This window comes from Equus asinus, chromosome X, assembly GCF_041296235.1.
Source record: "Equus asinus isolate D_3611 breed Donkey chromosome X, EquAss-T2T_v2, whole genome shotgun sequence".
In the NCBI taxonomy this organism is placed as follows: domain Eukaryota; kingdom Metazoa; phylum Chordata; class Mammalia; order Perissodactyla; family Equidae; genus Equus; species Equus asinus.
Genome location: NC_091820.1, coordinates 38,804,032 through 38,827,501, shown reverse-complemented (window position 1 = coordinate 38,827,501; position 23,470 = coordinate 38,804,032). Strand labels below are relative to the sequence as shown.

The window sequence follows — 23,470 nt, the reverse complement described above, 5'->3', positions numbered from 1 at the left end:
ATACCCTTTGCCCCAGCAACTCCATTTTCAGGAGTCCAAGGAACAAAGCAGGGATGATTACGGGGAAAAACTAGAAACGACCCGAACATCCAATAATCGGCACTTGGTTCGAACCAATCATGGTTCATGCCACTGTGAGGAGTCTTGACAGCCATGAATGATCATATGTTGAAACAATTTTTAGTGATCTACAAACATGCTCCTATTAATTGAATAAAGCAGAAACAAAATCAACAGATAGCATGATTCTAATCTGGTTAAAAAAAATACTAAGAGCACTTGCTAAGCCTACAGAGACAAGCTCGCCCTAGTCCTGAACAGCCTGCTCTGGTCCTGGATGTGGACTCTGGCCACACACAGACACACACACACACACACACACATGAGGTCCTGGGGGTAGGATCACACAGCTAAATCACGACTGACAAACGCATGACGTGCCCCCAGAAGGGTCTCTTATGCGGTGCAAGTACAAATTCAGTTAAGCGTTCAGCCTGACCCAACAGCTCACAGTCCTCCTCCGATCAGAGCAAACAGAATTGATGCTCAGTCTTGCAAAATGTAAATGTCCTCATTGACGTTACTGAACACACTATTATTAAGCTCCAACTGTGTATAAAGCTCTGTGCTGGATGCTGGATGAGAAGGCAGGAGGGGAAGGCAAGATGAGAGCAGGAGAGACGGTGAGAGAAAGACGGGGAAAGGAGATAAACGGTGTTTGGTCAAGGTGGAGGAGACAGAGAAAGACAGAGGATTGAGTCTGAGTGCCAGGGAAACAGACAAGGAAAGAGAGGGGCAGAGAAACATGGAAAGACTGAGACAGGGCGCGCAGAAGCAGAGAGAATGGGAGATATTGAGGGAGAAGAGATGAAGAGATGCGAGAGATGTAGTTGAAATTTCCAGTTACTCCTGGGCAGTGTTTCAAGTTGTTCAAAGCTCTGAAATTCATAAAGACTGGAAGTTGACCTATTTTAAAAATCCTACCCATCTACATCTCAATCAATTTATTTAACTTTGCCTCCGCCCAAGCATTGATTAAGTACTTTACCTGTCAGTCTTCTGGCATTTATTATTATTATTATAAAAGACACCTTACCTGACCGGGACCACAGTAGCTGCGTGCGCCTGGACTGTACCGGAGGGCCCCTGACCCTCCAGTGCCTACCTCACTGCCATCTCTTCCATTGGACCTGCATCTGGTGGGGAAGAGTGGGGACACTCACCTTCGTGAAGTGGACTGACAGAAAAGGATCAGCCTGGCTTGTGGGAAACTGTCACATATCAAAAACAACTTTGCTTTTATACCGAGAAGAAAAACCACGGTGTGGAAGCCACAGACCTCTCTCTTCTAATAATCCAATTTTTTTTTTCGATCAGTGTGTGCGCTGATAATCACGGGGTGGGGGGGGTTCTCATAGTTCTCTCTCTCTCTCTCTCGCTCTTGCTCTGTTTCTCCTCTTCTTGATTATGAGACTTAAACGGAAATTTTGAAATTTTGGGTTTTTTCTTTGCCCTTTACGAGTCATCTGAAAATATGATTTCTTCCCCTCACCACAGAGGTGAGAGGTATCAATGAGATAACAGGTTCATGAGAAACCACAGGTTTTTAAACAAAAGTGTGTAGAGTTAGGAAAAAAAAAAAAAAAAACAAGGGAAAAGAACTTAAATAAATCACAGGGGCGTCCCAGGCAGGCAGAGACCACTCTGTGAGGGAGAGGATATTTGCGGGTCTCTGGGGAAAGAAAGAGCAGCACTGAGGCCCTATGCGTGGATGAGAAATACCAGGGAAAGACAAGGAATAGGGTTGAGTTTCCAGTGGCTTTGCCCTGCGCCATGCCTCAGTTTCCCCTTAGGTGGAATTGATATGGTCATCACGGCTCTTACTGGCCAGGGAAGGGGAGCTCTGGACACTCTTGCAACACATCTTCCCACAGAGGGTGAGGGGCAGGGAAGTTACTTCATGCAGAAAAAAGCAGGGAGTGCCTCCCCCCACCCCAATTCACAGAATCGAGGTCTGTGAATCACTGGCTCCCAGAATCCACTGAACAGCACTGAGGGAGAAAAGTTTCACCTCATCATGTCTTAGGGCCTGAGAGCGCTAACCCCAAGACCACCCTACAGGGAAGGTCCCAACCAGGCCCCCAGTATTAATGCTTCCATCCTCATGAAGCCCAGAGGCCCACTAGGATCCCAACGCTCTCAGAGTCAGGGGCACCATGGCCTGATGCTTCTGAGGCCCTCAGCCTTTGCAGTTTTCTACTTCAAAAAATCCCACTTTCCAAATATCTGCCATCATCCCTGTAGCTGCTATTTATCTAAAATTTTTCACGTGTCAGACGCAGTGCTGGATGCTTCTCACAAACGATCACGTTCAATCCTCACCACAGCCCCGTGAGGTCCATCTTGTCATCGTGGCCGTCATACAGATAGGAAAACAGAGGCACAAAGTAGTCGAGCAACTTGCCCAAGATCACAGAGCTGGCGAGTGGGGGGCCTGCCTTCCTTGGCACCGGGCTTTGAAACCCCCAAGTTTCCCTGTGCCCAGTGTTCTCAGGTTTTAAATTCTAGGATGCAATGACAGGGAGGTTCTGAGATTTGGAGATTCTTCTGGGGGCTTGAAGCTTGTGAGGTTTTAAGGTTGTCCAAGAATTAGCGATTGCATTTCCTCTCCTCAGCGGGCACCCCCTCCAACCAATGGTCAACAGAGGAGACTAGCCCCCAGGGGCTTCTCCTGACAGGCCACGGTCGAGACTCTCAGGGTCTGGCTCCCCAGTGCTCTGCATGGCCCAGGGTTCTGTCATCCAGGGTCCAGTCCGACCCCTCTGCAAGACTGGCTTCAGGCCTAGGGAAGAGAAATTGGAAACGGCTATTTATTCACATGATACAAACTTAGTAGCCAAGACCCACCCCTTCACTCCTTTGCCTTTTTCCTCCCCCCACCTCCCAAGCACTCAAAAAAAGGAGAGCCTCTTTCCTCAAGTCAGACTTACCTTTCTGGAAGAGCCCAGAGAGGGCCTGATGGCCTGGCTTTGTGAAGACAAGAAAAAAAAGAAAAAAAAAAAAAGGTGAATAGAAAAAAAAAGACCTAAAAAAAATCAGCCAACAACAACAATTTAAAAAAAAAAACCAACCCTCCCTACCATTAGTTCAAAACAAAACTTTTGCTCGTTGAGGCTTCTGAGTTGGTGGGACATGTCGGAGACCCAAAGATGCTCTGTGAGTGCCAGGCAGCCAGGGGAGGCACAAGGTGGGATGAAGTCCTCAGGCTGGAGGCTTGCAGGGCCCCTGTGTACAGCAGGGCTTAACAGATGTTGCAGCATGTGGTTGGGAGCGAGAAGGGGCGAGGAACAAGCTTGTCAGGAAGGAGTCCTGGGAAACCAACTCTGGAGATGTCCCCAAGGTGAATGACCCCTTACTCCCTGTGAACTTGGGTCTGAACATTCCCTACACCTCCTGTGTAACTATAAACCAGGCCATTTGAAGAAGCTGAGGCCTCATTCCCTGCCCTAGGACCTGTCCCCTCCTGAGAGAGGGGGCTGCTTTTCTCTTTTAGGGTCAGAGTTGTGGGCTGCATCCTCCTTACACCCTCCCCAGACCATCTCTCCCTTACTGTCACTTGCTCCATGAGAGGAGTGGCCAGGGAAGTAGGAGGAAAACTGAGTGAGAGGTGTGGCCCAACGAGTCCCAGGAGACCACTTGAGCGGGACCTGGGTGTGGGAGGGGTGATGCTGCTGCTGCTGCGAGCCAGGACCCTTGCAGAGTGAGGACTAGGGGGTCAGGTGGGCAGAGAGGGGTGGAGGTTACCACCTCCTTTCTCTACTGGACTATATCCTCTCACAGGGAAGGCTTCTGGGGAAGAGTGGGCAGGATTAAACAGAGGTGGGTGAAAGTCCCCAGAAAAGGGGGCTTTTGACAAAGACTTGAAGGAGGTAAGGAAGGGAGCCATGTAGATAACTGAGTAATTCCAGAGGAAACAACCAGCAAAGGCCCTGAGGTGGGAGGGTGCCTGATTTGCTCAGGGTCTACTAAGGAGGTTGGTATGGTTAGAGTGGTGTGAGCAAGAGGAAGAGGGGTAGGAGGTGAGGTCAGAGAGGGGACTGAGTGGCTTAGACCATGCAGGACCTTGTAGCCCACAGTAAGGACTTTGGCTTTTACTCTGAGTGAGAGGGGAACCAAGGGAGGGTTGTGAGCAGAGACATGTGAACTGTCTTAGGATTTAACAGGATCCCTCTGGCTGCTGAGTGTAGAACAGACTGTAGGAGAGAGGGTGGAAGCAGGGGACCGGTGAGAGGGAGGCTACCGCAATAGTCCAGGGGACTGAGGACCGTGCTGCAGTGGACTGGGTGAGGGTGGATTCGGCAAACATTTTGAATGGAGAGCTGACAGGATTTGTTGAAGGATGAGAGTCTTGGGGCCAGGCCAGGACACAGACAATGCCCTAAATGGGTGGGCAGAAAGGAGTCCCTGGATTACTTATCAGCTTGAACTTGTAGGTGAGAAAAAAATAAAGTTCTACCTTGCATAATCTCCCATTCTTTCATGATTTTTCTGTTACTTCCAGCTAAACATATTCTTTCCTGACCCATGACCCCATCCTGGACACTGAGACATGAGGAAAAGGGGCCTGCTGGGGGGATTGCCTCCCTCCTAGGGATGCTGTGTGTCAGAACCTTGCATACAGTAGGTGTTGAGAAAATCCTGCCAGGATGGAAGGAGAATGTATGAACGGACATGTTCAGGGGAAAAAAGTTACAATTCAATTCCCGCTGGAGGTGAGACCTCAAAGGAAGGGTGAAAGGGGAGCGAAAGTTCATTAGATGGAGGAAGCAGAAGCAGCGCTCTTGGGAGAGGGGACAGTAGGAGCAGAGACGGGCACAGAAGGAAGGTAAGTGAGGCCACTGTGGGGTGTGGAGGGCTGAGTGGGGCAAGAACGACAGGCCTCTGATTTGTGATTACGTTAGTCAACGTAGGCCAACATGCCGGATCAACCGTCGGCGGCGTACAGTTAGGCTCAGTGTTTTCCTGAGCTGAAGTTAGAAAAAGCGCATCTTCCAAAAAAGCTCAATTTCTCATTTGGCCACTCATTCGTCAAGGGTGTCACGTGCTGGAGAATGCTGAGGGTGACTATCAGGGGCATTCTTGGCTAGTGGTACCCCACAAGCAAAGGCTCGGAGGTGGGCAGGGGAGACCCAGTAACTGCTACGAGAGAGTCCGTTTTGCTTTCTTAGATCTCATACTAGGGTGCAGTCTAGGTCTTCAGGGGCTCTGGGCCTTCAAAGCTCTGGGGCAATGGGGAATCACAGGGGTTTAAGGAGAAAGTAAATGCATCCAAAAGAGGCACACTCCTCCCAATGGCTGCCAGCATTCTACGGTTCTGCGGCTGGACGACCCTACAGCCCAGACTGTCTATGCACCATCCTCTCCTCTGGCTTCCTTATTGGCTGTTCATCCCCTCCTTTACACCATCTGCAACACCCCGTTGGCCCTGCTCTTTCCCGTCCCGCCTCCGTGTCCTTCCTGCTACACTTTCCAGCCTCTGCATTGGTTCATCCCGCTCTGGCACAGCTCTTTGCGGGCTCAACTGCCTTCAACTTTGGCTCTCCCATTGGCTATCCGCTTTCTCTCTTCCTCGCTCCCGTCTTCATCGCACACCCCCATTGGCTCTGCCTCTCCAGTCCCGTCTCCGAGGCCGCTCACACACCGCCTCTTGGGCTTCTTCTAGCCTCCGTATTGGCTAGCACCACCCTAGCACCGCCCTTTGAAGGCTAGTGCACGCTCACAAGGCTCCCCATTGGCTAGCTGCAGCTATTATCGTCATCCTTCTTCTATACACCCAGCGCGTGACTTCCCATTGGCTGTTCGCTGTCTCTTCCATCCCGCTACCTACGCAACCTACAAATCTCCTACTTTTCACTTGCTCACTCCCTGCTACCCCCATCGCTTGTAGCCAGTCCATTTTCCCCGCCGCCCACACGCCGCTCCCGCTCACACTCCCCCACTAGCTGTCCTACTTCTGTCTTCATCTCGGACCAGCACCCCCCATTCACGCCTCCCCATTGATTCTCCGATCATCCTGCCTCCCACACCGCCCACTCTCGGGCATCCCCATTGGCTGCATGCTTCTCCTGCACGCGACTCACCGCCTACGTCACCCGTGCGCGGCTTCCCATTCGCTCTCTGCTATGCCTGTCTTCAGCTCACCGACTACGCTCCCCGTGAGCCGTACCCCCCCTGCGCTGGCCTTCCTATTGGCTGCCCGCCCCTTCAGGCCCTGCCCCCGCCGGTCCCGCCGCCGGTGCCGTCGGTGCCGCCGCCGCCGCCGCTGCCGCCGATATGGCGCGCACGGCCCCTGCGGAGCCCCCGCTGCGGCATCCCGCGCCCCCCTCGCCGGCCGCGGGCGAGCCCCGCACCTCTGTAGAGGCAGCGGCGGCCCCGCGGAGGGTGCTGTTCGCCGACGAGGCCCTGGGGCTGCCGCTGGCGCAGCTGCGCCGCTACCGGCCGTGGGGCGGGCCCGGGGCGGGCAAGATGGCGGCGGCGGCCGGGCAAGATGGCGACGGCGGTGGGGCTGATGAGGACGACGATGGCGAGGATGGGGATGAAGGGGAGGAGGAAGAGGAAGCTTACTCCGAGCCCTCGCCGCTGTGCCCCGTCCCCGCCGGCGGGGGGTTTTACCTGGTGCCCACATTTTCGCTGCCGCCCGCGCCGGGCCGTCTGGAGCGCTTGGGGCGCGTCATGGTGGAGCTGGAGGCGCTGCTGCCGCCTCCCGGAGCGGTCCCCGGGGGTGCCGGAGTGTGGGTGCCTGGGGGGCGCCCGCCGGTGCTGCGCGGGCTGGTGCGCGTGCTGAACCGCTCCTTCGAGAAGGCGGTGCACGTGCGTGCCTCACACGACGGCTGGGCTTCCTTCTGCGACCACCCCGCGCGCTACGTCCCGCGCAGCCCGCCGGGGGCAGGAGTGGGAGGACCAGGAGCAGGAGACCCCATCCTGGATCCCGGCCTGGGCCTGGGCCCCGGCCAGGCGTGCCCCTCCTCGCCCGACGACGGCGGCCGCACCGACCGCTTTGCCTTCCAGCTGCCCTTTGCTGAGGGCGCGGGCGATGGGGCGCGCCTGGACTTCGTGGTGCGCTATGAGACCCCCGAGGGCACTTTCTGGGCCAACAACCACGGCCGCAACTACACAGTCCTGCTCCGGATTGCACCCGCTCTCACACCCACTGATGCCGAAGGGCTGCCCCAGCAGCAGCAGCTGGAGCCACAGCCCGAGTGCCAGGGTCCCGTGGAGGCTGAGGCCAGGCAGCTGAAGAGCTGCATGAAGCCGGTGAGGCGCAGGTAATGTCTGCCAGCGCCACCTCCGCCAACACAGGGCTGTGTTTAGGATGGAGGACAAGTATCCCGACTCAGGAACCCCTCAGGCCTGCTCTCCACGACGGGGAGGAGGGTGCAGTCAGTCAGTCAAAGAGTAATGGAAGCCAAACATGTGCTAGGCTCTGTTTTAGATAACTGGGGTTTCATTCATTCATTTATTGAATTCCACTGTAAAGCCCTGAACAAGACAGATATCTTCCCTGCCCTCAAGGATCATGCAGGCTTCTATGGGAGACAATTCGAAAAACAATCAGAAAGCAGATAAGATACATAGGCATAAGCTTAGCTGCTGAGGGGAAAAAAATAGAGTAAGGCGATAGTGTGGGAGGGAATAGCTGCTTTAGACAGGGTGTTTGGGGAGGGCCTTTGAGGAGGTGAATCCTGGATGATGATAAGAAGAGTTGTGCATAGTAATGGGGGGGGGAGAGTTTGTAGAAAAGGGAAGAGGGAGGACTTTTCTGAGAAGGTGCTGTTTAAACTGAGTCCTGAATGATAAAGAGGAGCAGTTATGCACACATTGGAGCAAGGATGTTCTAGACAGAGGGAACAGCAAGTGCAAAGGTCCTGAGGTGGGAAGGAGCTTGGCGTGATTGATGGGCACTGTGTTGAAGTGGAAAGAACTGCAGTGACAGTGTGAACCAAGGGCCTTGCCGGTGGGAGGCAGGGAATCTGATTCTCACTCGACAGAGCAGGAAACGAGGGTTCTAGAGGGAGAAACTGGTTGAGGAAGTGATGGTGCCTGGCTTTTCCAGTTTGGCCACGTCTGACCTTGAAGTCTGTACACTCTCTTTACTGTTATGCTCTAACCTAGTCGGAGGCTTTCTGCAGAGGCGAGGGGCTGAGTTGCTCTCACAGGGAAGCAGTGGCTCTGGCAGAGGCAGAACCAGATGGGCCTGGACTTGAAGCTCGTGTCCTTTGTTTTTGCCATAGCACCTGTGACCATTCAGGGCCTGGGAGAAGGAACCAGTTAACCCCCAGGGGGCCCTGATACAAGATTCTCCTCGGTTTTTTCCATCAAGCTATGAGTTCTTCAAGGGTAGCAGCTAGGCCTGATTCTTTTTGGGGTCACCTAAGTCCAGCCTGGGATGAGTAGATTCTCTGTGCATGTGTGGGAGATGCATACATTTCCCTGCTCCAGGGAGGTCTGGGAATGGGAACATGCTTTTTGGACCTTGTGTGTGCTTGATCAGAAGCCTCTGGCTGCAGCAAGATATTTGTGCTCCTGGCAAGGCCTTAGGCTGTGAGTGGTTCAGAAAGGTCTAGCTTGGGCCTGGTGGGCAGATGTGCCTGGGTCACTGAGCAAGCACCCACTTACCGACCTGTGGACCCTACAGTCACCTGAGACTTCGTCTAAGGCGGGCAGGCAGCATGGCTCTCCTTATTGCATTAAGAGAGTGGATTCTGTCATCAGAGCCTGGGTTCAAATCCCAGCAATGCCATCTGTTGGCCTTGGGACCCTGGCCAACTCATTTAACTGTACTGTGCTTCAGTACCCTCATCCGTAAAACAGAATTACAGCATCTGCTTCCCGGGAGACGAGTAAAGGCACTCAGAACCGAGCCTGGCTCAGAGCAGTGCCACGTAGGTGTTAGCTAGTATTTATACTTAGGAAGTCACACATACACTTCCTTGGATTCCGCTCCCAAACTCTGCTCTGCCTCTCGTCAGCTGTGTGGCCTTGCCTCAGTTTCTTCATCTGCTGAAGGGGAATGACAGTCACTGTGTGGCCAGATTGGCCGCAGCAAAGATGGGCAATGTAACTGAACCGTGATGGCTGTGAAGGAGAACGGTGGCCAGCATTTACTGATCTCCATGCTAGGAGCTTCAAGTCTGTTCTCTCCTGAGTCCTGCTCTGCATGCTGTGTGGTGTAGGTGCTGTGATTATGCCCATTTAGTAGCGGGGGGGAACCTGAGGTAGCTCAGAGAGGTGAGCCAGCTTGTTCAAGTACACTCAGCTAGTGAGTGACAGGACTAGGGAGGAGATGCTAGGGGCTTTTTAAAAAAAAACTACTGCTCCTCTTGAAGGCCTGGTAGGATTCAGGGCAAATTCTGCATTTTGCTCCTGGTCTTCCCAGCATGTCATGCTTTCCTTTTACCTCCCCCCACCCGTTATTGAGCTATCCCTACATAAAGTATACTGAGCTTAAGTGGAGGGCTCAATGGATTTTTACGTATCTATGCTTTTGTGTAACCAGCACCCAGATCAAGATATTGAGCTGTTCCAGTGCCGCAGAATCGCCTTTATTTCTGTCACTTTTCCCAAGTCGTCATCCCAGCTGGCTGTCATGGGAGCCCTGACTGTAAGATGCGACAGTTTGGGTAATGGAGTTTGGTCATTTTACAGTGTGAAAGGAAGGGAACAGAAATCAAAAGATGGCAGATGGGCCAAGGTGGGTGGAGAGGGTGTTTTTCTTTTAAAATACATGGGTGGTTTTAAGGAGAAATTGAAGCAGCCCTTTCAGACAATTGTTTTGGTATCTGGCCCCAGGTCTGTGGTTCCTAACATGACTTGTGATATTATTTTAAGTGGGCAGATGGCTTTTTGATAGCTTCTTTATCTTTTGATCTCAGCTCTTGCAAAGGGGAGGTTGGTGCTCATTGCAAGATCAGCGATAAGATTTTCTTTGTAGGTCGGTGGCTTTCTTGGCGAGTACATTCAACTTATTATTGTTTTAAAACCTGTGTGCTGCTGGTGACTTGGAGCGCTGTTGAAGAACAGCCACCCCCTGCGACTCAGCCCTCCTGGGAAATGGTGCAGGATCTCAGGGGATAGCCTTAATCTGTGGGAGCCCTGTCACAGAGGGCTTCCCGTTCAGGAAGTGTTGGCCCTCTGTGCACCGGGTGCAGCCACATCAGGTGGGGGGCATGGGAGAAGGGTGCAGCCATTGGGATACAGCTCAGAAGGCGAAATGGCTGCACTTCTTGGGTTGCTGGACCAGGCTTTTGATAACCCTTAGGCTTAGAGATGATCCATCGGCAGGCATTTATTGAGAGCCTAACTGTGTGCTGGGCACAATGCTGGGTTCAAACAGGGAAAAAGATACAGGCTGGTGCAAGATGTCAAAGGGCTTGTAGTGGAGCTGGGTGGGAGGGGTAGGCACAGAGGGCTTGTTGTGTGAGACCTGGCCGAGACCCTGCTCTTTGCTAGGCACTTTGCCGAGTATTTGCATGCAGAGTCTCATCCAATCCTTTCAATGCTTCCTGTGAGATAGACTGTTTTTATTCCTTTCCTGGATGAGCAAACTGAGGCTCTCAGAGTCCGAAGTTCCAGGGCTAGTGTGGGGAGGAGCCCTCCTGGTCCGCCTTGGCTTAGCACCCTTATGAGATGTCCTATTCCTCTTAAAAATAGAGACCAAGAAAGCCTCAGCGTGGCCTTCAGCATCACCTGCTCTCTCCCCCAATCTGGCCTCCATGGCGACTAGTCTCCCCTCATGCCGTCCTCTGCCTTCTGGGCTCCTATCACTGTGGTCTTTCCAAGGTGTCTTGCCCCTTTCTACCTCAGGGCCTTTGCCTATGCTGTTTCCGTCACCAGGAATGTTGGTTCTGTGCCCCTTGCAGTCTCCTCATTTTGAGCCTTCGGTTCTAAGAGTGCTTCCTCTGGGAAGCCTGTCCATCCCAATCTCCTCAAACTCCAGTTTTTCATAGCGCTGGTCAGCCAAGCAGGCATGTGAGAGAATGCCGTTAGCAGAGGAGATGAGCATCCCCAAAAATTCAGGATTGTTTTCCACCCTGCCTGGCAGTCCTATGACATTTTTCTGATCCACTCTTGTCTCTTCCCTCATGTGACTCTTTGGAATGTTCTTACCTTCAGACTTTGCTTCCTGCTTCAAAAAACCAAATAGAAGACATGAGAATGTAACTCCCCACAACTTGCAGCCTCAAGCCTGCAAAATGACTCCCCTCCCTTGTGGTATAGGGGAGGAGCGGGCCCCTCTCCTCCCTCAGGCCAGCTCCCCCACTGTGCTCTGGGTTCCATTTTCTGCCCCTTGCTCCAGAAGCTGACATAATCAATTACCCTTTCTCTCCTGGCAGTTTTTCACTGCCCTCCTCACCTGATCCTCTATTGGCCCTTATACATGCCAGCGTCTCTACTGTCTTCAAAAGTTGTCCTTTGACCCCACCTCTGCCCCTGCTGCTCCTGGCCGGCACCTCATCACTCTCCTCTGCTTCATTGCCGACCCCCTCTAAAGAGTTGCTTACGCTTGCCTTCTCCACTTGCTTCAGCCCCCGCATCTGCCAGAGTCCATAGGCGGTTTTTGGTGTACTTCTTGAAGTGATTGAACTCTCTTACTTAAAACACTTTCTTCTCTTGCCTTGGAACCATGCTCTGCTGCTTTACTTTGAACTCTCTGGCCCTTCGCTTTCTCCTTGCTTTCTCCTTCAGCCTCATATAGCCAAACTCGCTGTCTCCACTTGGCTGATGTCCCAAAGATGCCTCCAGCTCCCCTCATTCAAGGTTGAATCCATCATGCCCCATGGTGTTCTGAGCAGCCTCCCACTCCCCTTCCCCTCCTTTGCTCATTTTCCTTGACCCTGTCGTGTGGGCCAGGGCCCTTTGTTGTGGAGCATCTTGCCTTTTCTGAAGGCACTGACCTCAGCTTGTCGTTAGACCTTCTTTAGGGGATTATTGGATGACCCTCTCTGCCCTGCTAGACTGTAAGCTCCGTGAGGGGTAGGGACGTGGTCTGCCTTTGTTCACTGCTGTGTTCCTGCAGGGCCTGCCATGTGCCCGGCACTTAACTGGTGGTCAATAAATGTTTGTTGAAAGAATGACTGTGAGTATTTTTTTTATGTCTTCCTCCACACTAAATTGTAAGCTTCCTGGTCGGGTTTGCTCACTATTGTGTCTCCAGGGTCTGTCCCTGGGCTGATGCACAGGAAGGCCTCAATGATTTTTAGGTTCACTTGTAGCTGAATGGATGGAGACCCACCTTGCTCTCTGACTTGGCAGCCTTAGGGGAAACCAGAACAATCAAAGTCAAAGCAGGATGGGCCACAGGTCATCTTAGTTGTCTGGAGAGTGAGGATTTCGTGTGAAAATGATCCTCTTTTATTCCACAGAAAACTGGCAGCACATCTTGGTTAAGGATGTGGGCCTGAGGCCACACACTCCAAAAGTGGCAGAGCTGGGACGGTCCTCCTCTAGTGCCCCAGTTTTCAACTGCTGTACCAGGCTGGGTGACAGGCCTTACCAGCCGGGCAGTACTGGGCAAGTTGCTTTCCTTTTCAGAGCCTCACTTCCCTCCGTGGGAATTCGGAAGGGATTACTGTTTGTTAAGCACTTTACGGGCGGTTTCCCGATGTTTCCTCAGTCTGTTCAACAGCTTTCTGAGGTAGGTATTACTATTATACCCTCTTCGCAGATGAGGAAACTGAGGCATAGAGAGATGAAGTAACTTGCTCCAGGTCACACAGCTGATAAGTGGCAGAGCCAGGGTTATTCATAATTACTTGTCCTTGACCCTTTACGAGATGTGAAATCAATTTACTGGATTCCAGCAAACATTGAAAAAAAGAAACAGCGTAGAAAATAGAGTGCATGACAATGTGTAGTAAAGGTAAGTGGTGTTTCATGCAAAGAATGACTGTTTTTCAGTTATATCTATGTATATATTTACACATGTATGGGTGTGCTCGGTTATGATGTAAAATGTGTTTCTTACTGTGTTTCATGGCCACATGAATGAAGCCACTGCTGTAAAAGGAGCTCATAGCACAAGGCACTGCTCTCCTCCCCGCACCCCGCTGGGTGGTCCGTAAGTCCTAGAGTTGGCACTGACCCAGACTGTAGCTCGGGGAAGCAGAGCGATGGCCCACATAACTTGGTGGCTTTCACAGCCGCCTTCAAACCCTGTTTTCGGAAAGCAGATGGCTCAGGGTAACCGGGATTCCAGGTATCGCGGGGCAGGTTTCTGAAGCCACCTGTCCCCCCGGAAAGTCAGCATTATCTTCAGGTTGACTGCACGGGAGCCGGGGTCTGCTGAGTTTCCCTTGGGGTTTCAGCGTGTGACCCACTTTGGGCTGGCCGAGTTCTTTGAAAACACGAGCGTTGGGGGTGCTCGCAGAGGACTCGGGTGGCGGCAGTGGCGATGGCAGTGACGTGACTGCTCTGAAAGCCTGCTTTGCTCTTCGTGGGGTTGTCAGCCCTCCCCTGCTTGCTCACTCTCACTGTGGCAATTCACATTTTTGTTCTGTCTTCGCTGGCTTAGGCTGGGGCCAACGGCACCTCTTTCTGAAATCTTGCCTCTTGGCCTCCCCGGGTCCATTTGAGGTTAGTGGCCACTCAGTTTCCTGATGGCAGGAAGAATTTTCATGCCCAGGAGACTGGCACGCAGGCCTGATAACGGCCCCTTCTAGGCTGCACCGTCTTGACTAGTTCTTGCTGGCACCCAAAGGATGTGTGCCTAAGATGTCCCCAGGTCTGTGTGCTCCGGCCCCCTACTGCCCACTGCCCTTGAGGAGACACCACGTGGCATTTGTGGGGCTGGTGCCAAAAGAGCAGGTTTCCTTCTCGAAAATTAGCAAGCACCCTGGAGGTACAGTTTTGTTCTTAATCTCCTCCCTGCCCATTTTTCTAAGAACCCCTCCTCCCCGTTACTGATCAGTGAGTCAGTATACATTGTACTCCATTTCTCTCACTCTCCTCCTTTTGATTAAAGTCATAGCTGCCCCCGAATGTTTACTGTGAAAGACAGTTCAAGGATATTTAGGGTTTTTTTTAAGCCCACAGTTTCAAATGCTGTCTTCAAAATGAAGGCCTCTTTGCATGTTATCAGTGTGGTGTGTAATTAGTGGGCGTAGAGACACGGTTCCTTGAGCCTCAGTTTCTGCATTTGTAAAAAGGAAAGGGTGCTGTTTTGAAGGATAGGTGTGAAGGTTTTCAAATGACTTGGTGTGTCAATGACAAGGGCCCATGCAGGAAGGGTGAACAATAAATGCTTGTGCCTCCTGCTTTTGTCTCTGACTTCGGATGGAGGGAGAGTGACCTGTGAGCTTCTGCTGACTTCGTGGATCTTGGGATTGGCTGAATTGCCTGCCCCGATTTTTGCATGTTCTGCCTCTTCTTACCCTCCTTGGCTGTGGACAAGATGCTCTGGGGGCTGAGGGATTTGTTCTGTATTTGTTTTTCTTCTCTCTCTTCTTCCTTCAAACTGGACTGTGGAGTTCTTTTCCTGCTGGTTGGCTGCGTCCTAAGTTCCTCCCTCCTCTCTTCCATACATCTAGGACTCTCGCCTGGCTTTTAGAAGCCTGATTGTCATGCCTGTCAGCACTTGGCTAGATGGCAGGGAATGGCTTGCCTAGTCCTGCTCCTGAGAGGGAGGGCTGCCTTTCTGTCTGTTTGTGGGTCTTCTTGAAGACGCTTGCTGGAGAAGATCCTAGGAAGATGACGGTTTCTTTAATGACGGACTGCACCAGCAAAAGAAGTCAGCAGAAATCATGTTGGGCCACAAATCCAAAGACCTGGATTAGACCTACTAGGGGACCAGTGCAGGACCAAGCTGGTTTGCTCTGAATCCCCCTCTCTTATCCATGATGCACAGGAGTTGATGGCTGGGCACCCTGAGTCACCCGCTTCACGCCCCGCAGTATTCTGATTCAAATGCCTCTGCTGGGACGCATGAGCCCTAGTCCATGGAGAAAGACAGATGCTCCCTTCCGGAGCTTCCAGACTGTAGATTCATGTACATAGTTCAAGCTTCCTCCCTGAGGGGGTGATAAAAAGCAGTTCTTGCAGCCACTTCTGTGTCTGGTGGTCTCCTAGCCGCATGTCCCGTGAAAGCAGGGAAACTAGGGATGAATATGTGGGCAAGAGGCAGGTCCAAAGAAAAGCCTGAAGGAAGGAGGAAGGAGGGATCTTGTCTGTTCTTGCTGCCTCCCTCTATCCACTTCTGGAAAGGATTGGAGATCGGTTTGGGGTAAGACCCTGTTCTCCCGCATCCAAGAAACAGCAGTTCGTTGGTTAGGAACACAAATGTTGAGCTGGAAGCCCTCGGTTGTGATCCTCGCTGCTTGACATTGAGCCGTTTACTTGGCTTCCATTTCATCATCTGTAAGAGGAGGATAATAATACTGCCCACTTCAGGGGATTGCAAGGCCCTATCTCACAGGGTTGTTGTGATGAGTGAATTAATGTATGTGGAGCGCTTAGACCGGTGTACTATATGTGGGTCAGCTAGTGATACTCTGTTTCTGTGAAGGTAATTGATGATGTGTTTCCAAAAAGTTGCAACCATTTCCAGAAATGTCAACATCATCACATTACCTCTTAGGAAGAAAAAGGTCTGAGAAGTTGCCTCAGCTCCTCTCAGGTCTCTGAACATGTTTTAGTTAATGCTTCTCTCATTTGCCTTAATCTGTAAACATTTGCTACTCATTTGTGAGAATGACAACAGTGATTTCTCCATGATCCCCACGACCCCACCCCTGGCAGGGACTGGCTGAAATACACTTGGCATATGCCACTCAGACCTTGGGGTCTGACGTGCCTGGTGAAGCAGGAACAAGACAATAAATACCTATGATTGATTCAGCCCTTGCTCTGTGCCAGGCCCTGGTATCTGGCTTGATGTCCTCATTTCTCTTGACTCCCCTGTGCTCCATTTTAAGGTGAGGAGGCTGAGGCTCACGGAGGTTAAGTGGCCTGCCAGGCTGATGTGGTGATGGGCAGGGGGCTGGCAGAGGGACCCAGGCCTCTGTGACCCTGGGTTACTTCCTTTTTCGGCTGACCTTCCCATTCTCCAGTTGCTTCCTTCCTCCCTTTTGCTGCTTCCTATGCCCCACAGTTCTCACCTGCCGTTTCTTGGGAAAGATGGGTTCCTCCCCAGACAGGAGTTTACCCTAAAGAAATGATCCAACATGTTCATGAAGCTATGCCCAATGGTGTACCCTGAAGTCTGCTTTGTGAGAGCAAAATGAAGGAAACCACCTAGCTGCTCAGTAGGAAGGGAATGGCCACATACATTATGGTGAGTCCATATGAGTAGTAAGCAGCCATTTCAAATGTTTACAAAGGTATATAATGATGCTTCTTACTGTTAAATGGACAAAGCCAGCTGTGAAATTATGTCTGCAGAATCTGAATAATTTCATAGAATGTCTGGAATGAAATTTTCCAGAGTGGTAATGGTGGTTGCTTCTGGCTAATATGTGACTTTTTCCTGCTTCTTTATGCTGTCTTGTATTTTGTGAATTTTCTACAATGAATGTGTAGGACTTTTAAAATCAGGGCATCGAAAGAGGCAGCAGAAGAGAAAACAGCGCTGTCAGGTGAGGGTGGGCCACCACAGAGGCTCAGAAGGTGCCGGTGGCTGGCAGAACGGGCCTCTGGGGCGTCAGCTCCATGCATTCTCTCCTCTGCCCCACAGGCCTGACGAGGAAGAACTAAGGATGAAGAGCATGGATGATAATACCCCTGCTGTGGGTAAGCAATTGGCAGCCTGCCGGAGTTTTAGCTCGTATTTACCATTTCTTTCTTCCTCCCCTTTTCCTTTCTGTATAAATTAAGAGGCACCCTCTGCCTTAGACTGTCACAGAAAGCTTCAGAGGCAAAACTGCCAATTGGCTAGAAGAACAGATTTTCTTAACCAAACCAGGCCTGCTTGTATACCTGCCTTGCCCCAATGCTGCCCTTCTCTTCTCTCCAGCAGAACGTCCTGATGTCCAGGAGTCAGTGGGTCCCCTGGTGGCCCCCACCCCTCTCCGTCCGTGGCCCCAGATGACACTTCAGGTAAGCAGGCCCTGGCAGGCTCTGGATGCACAGCCCAATGGGAGGCTGGGTGGTGGGGCGTAACTTTCTCTTAGTCCACCCTAGTTTGGAGGGAAGTCCCCCAAATCAGAACCTGATGGTGGAGGTGTAGAATGCAGTTACTCACTTGGGCTTATAGAAATGTCATTTGCTAACTTAGCAAATATTTATTGAGTGCTTGCTCTGTGCCAAGCACTATTGTAGATGCTGGGAATACGTTAGTGACCAAAAACCCTGTCTTCATGGGGCTTACGTACTTTTCAGTGGAATGAGATATAATAAAACAAAATAATAGTTAAAATATATGGTATGTTAGATGATGGTGAATGCCAAGAAAAAAAAATAAAGGGATGGGGGAGGGAGGGAGAGAGAGAGAGAGTCTGTGTGTGTGTATGTGTGTGTGTGTGTGTATGTGTGTGAGAGAGAGAGAGAGAGAGAAAGAGAGAGAAGTGCAGGGGGCATTTGCAACTTTAGATCGAGCGGCCAGGGAAGACCTTAGTGGTAAGTGAGATCTGAGCAGAGATCTGAAGGAAGTTAAGAGTGAGCCACATGGACAACTAGGAAGAACATCCCAGGCAACTGCAAAGTCCTCGAGGTGGGGCCATGACTAATGTGTGTGAGGAACAGTAAGGAGCAGAAGGTGAGGGGGAGCAGGAGGAGGTGAGATGGGAGAGGAGGTGGGGACACATTGTGTAGGGCCTCCTGGACCATGGAGAGGGCTCTGGCTTTTACTCTGTGTGAGAGGGGAGCCACGGGAGGGTCGGGGTCGTGAGCAGAGGAGGGCTGTGATCTGAATACGATTTAACAGGTTCCCTCTGACTGCTGGGAGGAAAATAGGCTGTAGGGGTGAGGGTGGAAGCAGGGGGACCGTGAGGAGGAGGCTACTGCAGTGTTCCGGGACAGCGATGCCAAGGCTGGCAGGGAGATAGAGAGATTCTGGAGATGTATGTTAATGTGTGTGTGTGTGTGTTTTAACTTTTTATTACAAAGATTTTCAAACATGTATGAAAGTAAAGAGACTAGTATAATGAACCCCCATATACCCATCACCCAGCTTCAAAACAAATTTCAACACATGTCCATTCCTACTTTTTCTACACCCCCGCTCCCTCCCCTCCCATTCCCTATGGAATTGTTTTGGAAAAAATCCAGACACTATTCCATCCATAAATACTTGAGTTTGTATCTCAGAAAATTAAGCACTCTAAAAAAGCCACGGTGCCATCATCACTCCTCAGAAAATTAACAATAATTCCTTACTATCTTAGTATTTGGTCAGTGATCACATTTCCTTATCTCATGAACATTTTAGGATCCAAACAAGATCAACACTTTGCATTTGGTCGATGGGTCTTTTTAGATTTTTAAATCTCCTCCACTTTTCTTGCAATTTGTTGAAGAAAACTTGTTTGCCCTGTAGAGTTTCCCACAGTCTGGATTTGGCTGTTTGCATCCACGTGGAAACACATTTCTTACTCTATTTTTATTAATTTATTAATTCTATTTAATTAATTTGATCTATTAAATTTAATTGATTTAATTTATTAAACTATTAATTTTATTAATTTGTTAAATATAATCTATTATTTATTAAATTAACTTAAATAGAGTTGTTCTATTTAATTCTCTTATTCCCACTTCATTTATTAGCTGGAATTCTTCTCTAAAGAACAACTTTCTCACATCAACTGTCTGGCTACCTTGAAGGTATATACCTTGAGGGTATATAGTTTGTATAGAAAAAGCTGTATAAATGCTTAATTTTTCCCTTCTGTTTACCAGTTTTCAGAAGAAATGTGCTTTTCCAAAGGTGACCAATTAAAGGAGTTTTGGTTTTGGTATATCATTATTAACTCGAGAATTTTAAACATTTTTGTTGAGTTTCCATCCGTTGCACTTATTTATTTTGCTGCTTAAGTAGAACTATCTCTGGCCGTTGGGAGCTTACTTAGATTGGCTTGAGTCCTTTTGACACATACCCATCATTCTTTCAGCCCTTCCTCACATTCTGGTATGACAGTATGTCCCAGACTCATCCTGTACTTTCCCTGCCCCAAACCTGGAAACAGCCATTTATTCAAGGAGCCCTGGTTCCTTTTACTGGAGAATGGTATTTAGAAACCAAGATCTGGGTGCTAGGTGTGTTTGTTGCTGCTAGATTGGTCATTGTTTCTAGGCCTTGCCAAAAGAGCCAGGAAATAAATTTTTTAAAAAGAGAAGAATGCATGAATTCATATGGATATTCTGGATGTGTTTCGGAGGTCAGCCAACAGTATTTACTGACAGCTATTCACCAGATCTTGGTGCCCACTGAGTTCCTCCGCTTCATGATCTGCAGGAAGCCCCATTTTACTCCATCTAATTTTGTTATTTTAATATAGACAACATAGTCTTTGGAGTTTAGAGAATTATAGAGGGCTCTTTAAGGAGTGTTTATCTGGAAACACCTGTGGGGCTGAATGTGGGCTGTCACTAGTTCTTACTGTCTCTGCTTGTCCCATCTCTTCCTCTACTTCATTCCCTTTCCTTTCTCTCCCCTCCTGCGTCCCCCCCCCCCACCTCCAATGGCTCCAGGTTTCTGAAGTTACAGTGACTGGCAAACCCCCAGAGGAAGGTGACATCCCCAGAAGCAGTCCACCTGTGGCTTTCACAGAGATTCCCCAGGCACCGATCATCAGGATTCCTTCCTCCTCCTCTCTCTGTGGCCTGGGTGGCTCCCCCAGGGACCAGGCCTCAGGGCCTGATGCAAGTGAGGGGGCAGCTGGGCCTTTCCTGGAACCCAGCCAGCAACAGGTGGAGGCCACATGGGAAGTATCAAGCGAGAATGGAGGGGGCCGGAAGTACTCCATGGGGGGTGCTATTATGGATGAGCCCCTCGGGGGTCTGGAGGTCATGAGTGGGTTGGAGGAGCTGCTTGGTGAGGACACCATTGACCAGGAGCTAGAGCAGCTCTACCTTTCCCATCTGAGCCGCCTGCGGGCTGCCGTGGCTGCAGGTGGGGCAGGAGGTGGCGGGGAGGGCCTCACAGATGGGGGGCTGTCCCCCAGCCATCCGCTGGGCATACTCACGGACCGAGATCTGATCTTGAAGTGGCCTGGCCCTGAGCGGGCCCTGAACAGTGCCCTGGCTGAGGAGATCACACTGCACTATGCCCGGCTGGGGCGTGGTGTGGAGCTCATCAAGGACACTGAGGACCCTGATGAGGAGGGGGAGGGCGAGGAGGGGCTCTCCAATATACCCTCCAGCCCAGAAGGGGACACCCCCAAGGAATCGCCTCCGGAAATCCTCTCTGGGGCTCATTCTGTGGGAGATGTGTGGCTCCCATGGGCAGAGGGCTCGGGATGTGACAGCCCTGTGGTTCTGGGTACAGAGGGTCAGTTCACTAGGGCTCCAGAGAAGGGGATGGGCAAGGACACTGACTCTTTGCACATGAATAGGGTGATAGCTGGGGTGACCGAGTCCCTGGAGGGGACAGAAGCCCAGATAGAGTTTACCACTAAGTGGACAGACAGTTTGGTTCCTGTATCGGGCAAGGAGCCAGCTGCTCCAGTCCTGTGGGGGCAAAATCTCACCCTCCTTGGTCCCTCAGGGACTGAGATGTATCCTTCCAGCCTGGCCAGGCCCCATCTAAGCTCCCAGGATAAAGAGGGTTCAGGCCCAAGCCTTGAGCCCCCAAAGGGGTCTCCCACCCTAGCAGTCCCTGCAGAATGTGTGTGTGTATTGCCTCCCCAGCTCCGGGGGCCCTTGACCCAGACTCTGGGGGTCCTGGCTGGGCTGGTGGTGGTCCCTGTGGCTCTGAACAGTGGTATGTCCCTCCTGGTGCTTGCGCTGTGCCTCTCTCTGGCCTGGTTCTCGTAGGAGCTGCTTGTGGGCTCAGCAATAACAGGCTTCCCCCTCTCTGGGGTCTGGGGAGGGGCAGCCCCTGCACCACCCCCAGAGGGTTCAGAGGGGATGTGTGGCCTGTACAGTGAGGTGTCCTTTGCTTCTGAGAATGTTCCAATGGAGAGAGGCCTTCCCGTCCCTGAGCTCTGCAGTCAGCACAGGGCTCCCTGTGGTGATACCAGTGGAGAGGAACAGGGCATAGGTGGATGGTGTGAGTGAGGACTTTCAGAATGGGATTGGGCATGTATTCCCTTCCTCCCCTCCCCCTGAGCCTGTATTTATTTTTGTATAATTCTCTGGACGAGGGAGAGTGGTCGTGAGCTGGTCTTGGGGCACAATTACCCAGAGATATATTTATTAACAGCCAACCTGTGCAACCTGCTGGAGCTTTATTTTTAATTTAATTTATATAGAGTACCTATTATTATATGCCACAATAGAGCTCTATGAAAAATGATGTGTCTTGCTGTGCAGTGTTCTGTTTGGGCCTGTGTGCAGGGTGGTCACATTCTGTGGGAGGACCATGGTGGGGAGTGGGGGGGTGCAATGTGGTCATGCCTGCTGCTGCTGATTCAATATATCCTTGAGGATCTGTGTCACCTCACCTTATGGTCTTAATCCATGTGGTCAAGTGGTCTTTGAGTGGAAGGCCCTTTGGTCTTTTCCCTATTCTGCCAGGGAGGGAGGAAGAGTGGTGGCCACATGAGGGTTTGGTGTTACACACGTGGCTGCAGCGGTGGATGTGGTCAGCTGTGGATGTGGGCATATAGGTTGTGAATCAGCCACAAGGTTTTGAGGTTACTGAGAAAAACAACCTTTGACACCAGCAGGGAGATCCCTCTGCCCCCAAGATTGGGAAGGCTCAGAAAAGACGGAGTTCATGTGCTGTGAAAAATTTATGCCAGAGTTGCTGTCCACAGATATCGAATTTCTAGCTTGAAACAGGAAATCCAGAAGCTTTGAAAGAAGGGATAGATATATTTACTGCATGCAGATAAAAAACTCTGCACAGCCAAATAAAACACCATATATTTATTTACTTCCCTTCACAGCAAAACTTTTATGCCAGCTTTCTGTGGTTCTTCTCCTCCAGGGCTCCAGTGCTTTTCTGAAACAGCTCTAATCAGATTTTTTTTTTTTTGCCCAACCACTTCAGCAAAAGTGCTGAAGTCACTGTGTGATATTCACATTGTTACATCAACGGTCAAGTCTCAGACCTCATCTTACTGGGCCTATTGGCAGCATTTGACACAGTTGATCATCTCCTCAACCTTGAAATCCTTTCTTCACTTGGTTTCGAGGACACCACACTCTCCTAGTTTTCCTCTTTCCTCACTGGCCACTCTTCTAGAACAGTGCCTGGCACATAGTGGGTGCTCAGTAAATACCTATTGAATGAAATAAATGGAGGAACAAACAAATGTGTGTGGGAAAATGCAGAGACATGGCTAGAGAACTTAGTTGGTCATTCAGTGGTAACAAGCTTAGTTCAGTTCTGCAATTGTTGACTGACCACCTCTGCTCTGCTCTGAGGACACACAGGAAGGAGCTTACAGTCTCGTGGGGGAAGACAGACACAGAGAAAGTATTTCAGTGCAGTAAGGTTAGTGCATTAACAATGATGGATCCAGTGTGCTGTTGGGGCCCCAGGACAGATGCTCAGCCCAGTGCGGGGACTCTGGACGTCTTCTTGGAGGATATGGTGCCTGAACTGAGTTTTAAAAATGCAAAGGAATCCACCAGGTAACGAAGGGGAAGAGAGGGTGGTCCATTCAGAAGGAATAGCATTGTAGAGGTCTGGAAGTGGAAAACAGCTAGTGAAAACAAATTCAATGCACCCATATTTCACTTGTCTTTCAGTGAAGACATTCCTACTTTGTTAAATATCGAAGTCCAGACATGTGTCTGTAGCGCTCCACAATGTGATAATTTGCTCAATGTCTAAAAAGTCAACTTTATGACAATTGGGTTGAAAAACTAAATAAAGTGGACAAATTACTACAGCCATATGACTTGCCAAAACTGTCTCCAAAAGAGAGGAAAACTTGAGTAGTGTTATAACCATTAAAACAGCAGAACCTGTAGCCAAAAGTTTTCCCATACAGAAACTCTGGGCCCAGATTGGCTTCACTGGTGAAACACTCAAGGGACAAATAATTCCAATTTTACAAAAGCAATTCCAGAGTGTAGAAAAAAAGAGAGCGTTCCTAGTTCATTTTATGGGGCTGATAGAACCATGATACTAAAACCTGATGAATGAAAAAAGAATATTACAGAACAATCTCAAGAAAATAGATGCAAATATTTTAAACTAAATGATAACTGCCTGTCTTAGTCCTTTCAGGCTGCTGTAACAAAACAGTGTAGACCAGATGGCTAATAAACAATATTTATTTCTCACAGTTCTGGAGGCTGGGAAGTGCAAGATCAAGGGACTGGCAGATTTGGTGTCTGGTGAGGGCCCTCTTCCTGGTTCATAGAC

At 50.5% G+C, this 23,470-nt stretch overlaps 2 protein-coding genes across 9 annotated transcripts in view; one reads left to right on the top strand and one right to left on the bottom strand.

Moving 5' to 3' along the window:
* FOXP3 (forkhead box P3) overlaps positions 1–6,263 on the bottom strand; it is an 18,598-nt gene extending 12,335 nt beyond the window's left edge. For 2 of the 7 annotated variants that reach the window (XM_044763292.2, XM_044763294.2), the window contains exons 1-4: positions 6,141–6,246; positions 3,141–4,438; positions 2,991–3,027; positions 1,224–2,842 (exon numbers count right to left, since the gene is read on the bottom strand). Coding sequence is in view for 2 of the 7 variants with exons in the window: in XM_070502163.1 (XP_070358264.1) it covers positions 2,383–2,402 (20 nt within the window). In the remaining 5 variants the exon portion in view is untranslated. The other 5 variants (XM_070502163.1, XM_070502164.1, XM_070502165.1 and 2 more) reach the window with 4 other exon arrangements.
* Positions 6,213–23,470, top strand: PPP1R3F (protein phosphatase 1 regulatory subunit 3F). 2 transcript variants are annotated; one of them, XM_044763288.2, is made up of 4 exons: positions 6,213–7,325; positions 16,727–16,782; positions 17,009–17,088; positions 19,681–23,470. In XM_044763288.2, exons 1-4 carry the CDS (start codon positions 6,334–6,336, stop codon positions 20,962–20,964), a joined length of 2,412 nt encoding a protein of 803 aa, XP_044619223.2. In that variant the 5' UTR covers positions 6,213–6,333; the 3' UTR covers positions 20,965–23,470. The 2 variants fall into 2 exon arrangements, with proteins under 2 accessions (XP_044619223.2, XP_070358263.1); XM_070502162.1 differs by having other exon boundaries at positions 6,214–7,325; positions 17,006–17,088; positions 19,681–23,456.

Bases quoted from the DNA above. Each gene is read 5' to 3' on its own strand.
- PPP1R3F (XM_070502162.1), top strand. From the start codon at position 6,334: ATGGCGCGCACGGCCCCTGCGGAGCCCCCGCTGCGGCATCCCGCGCCC. The intron at 7,326-16,726 runs GTAATGTCTGCC...TCTGCCCCACAG, and splicing joins ATGAAGCCGGTGAGGCGCAG to GCCTGACGAGGAAGAACTAA. The intron at 16,783-17,005 runs GTAAGCAATTGG...TCTTCTCTCCAG, and splicing joins TGATAATACCCCTGCTGTGG to CAGAACGTCCTGATGTCCAG.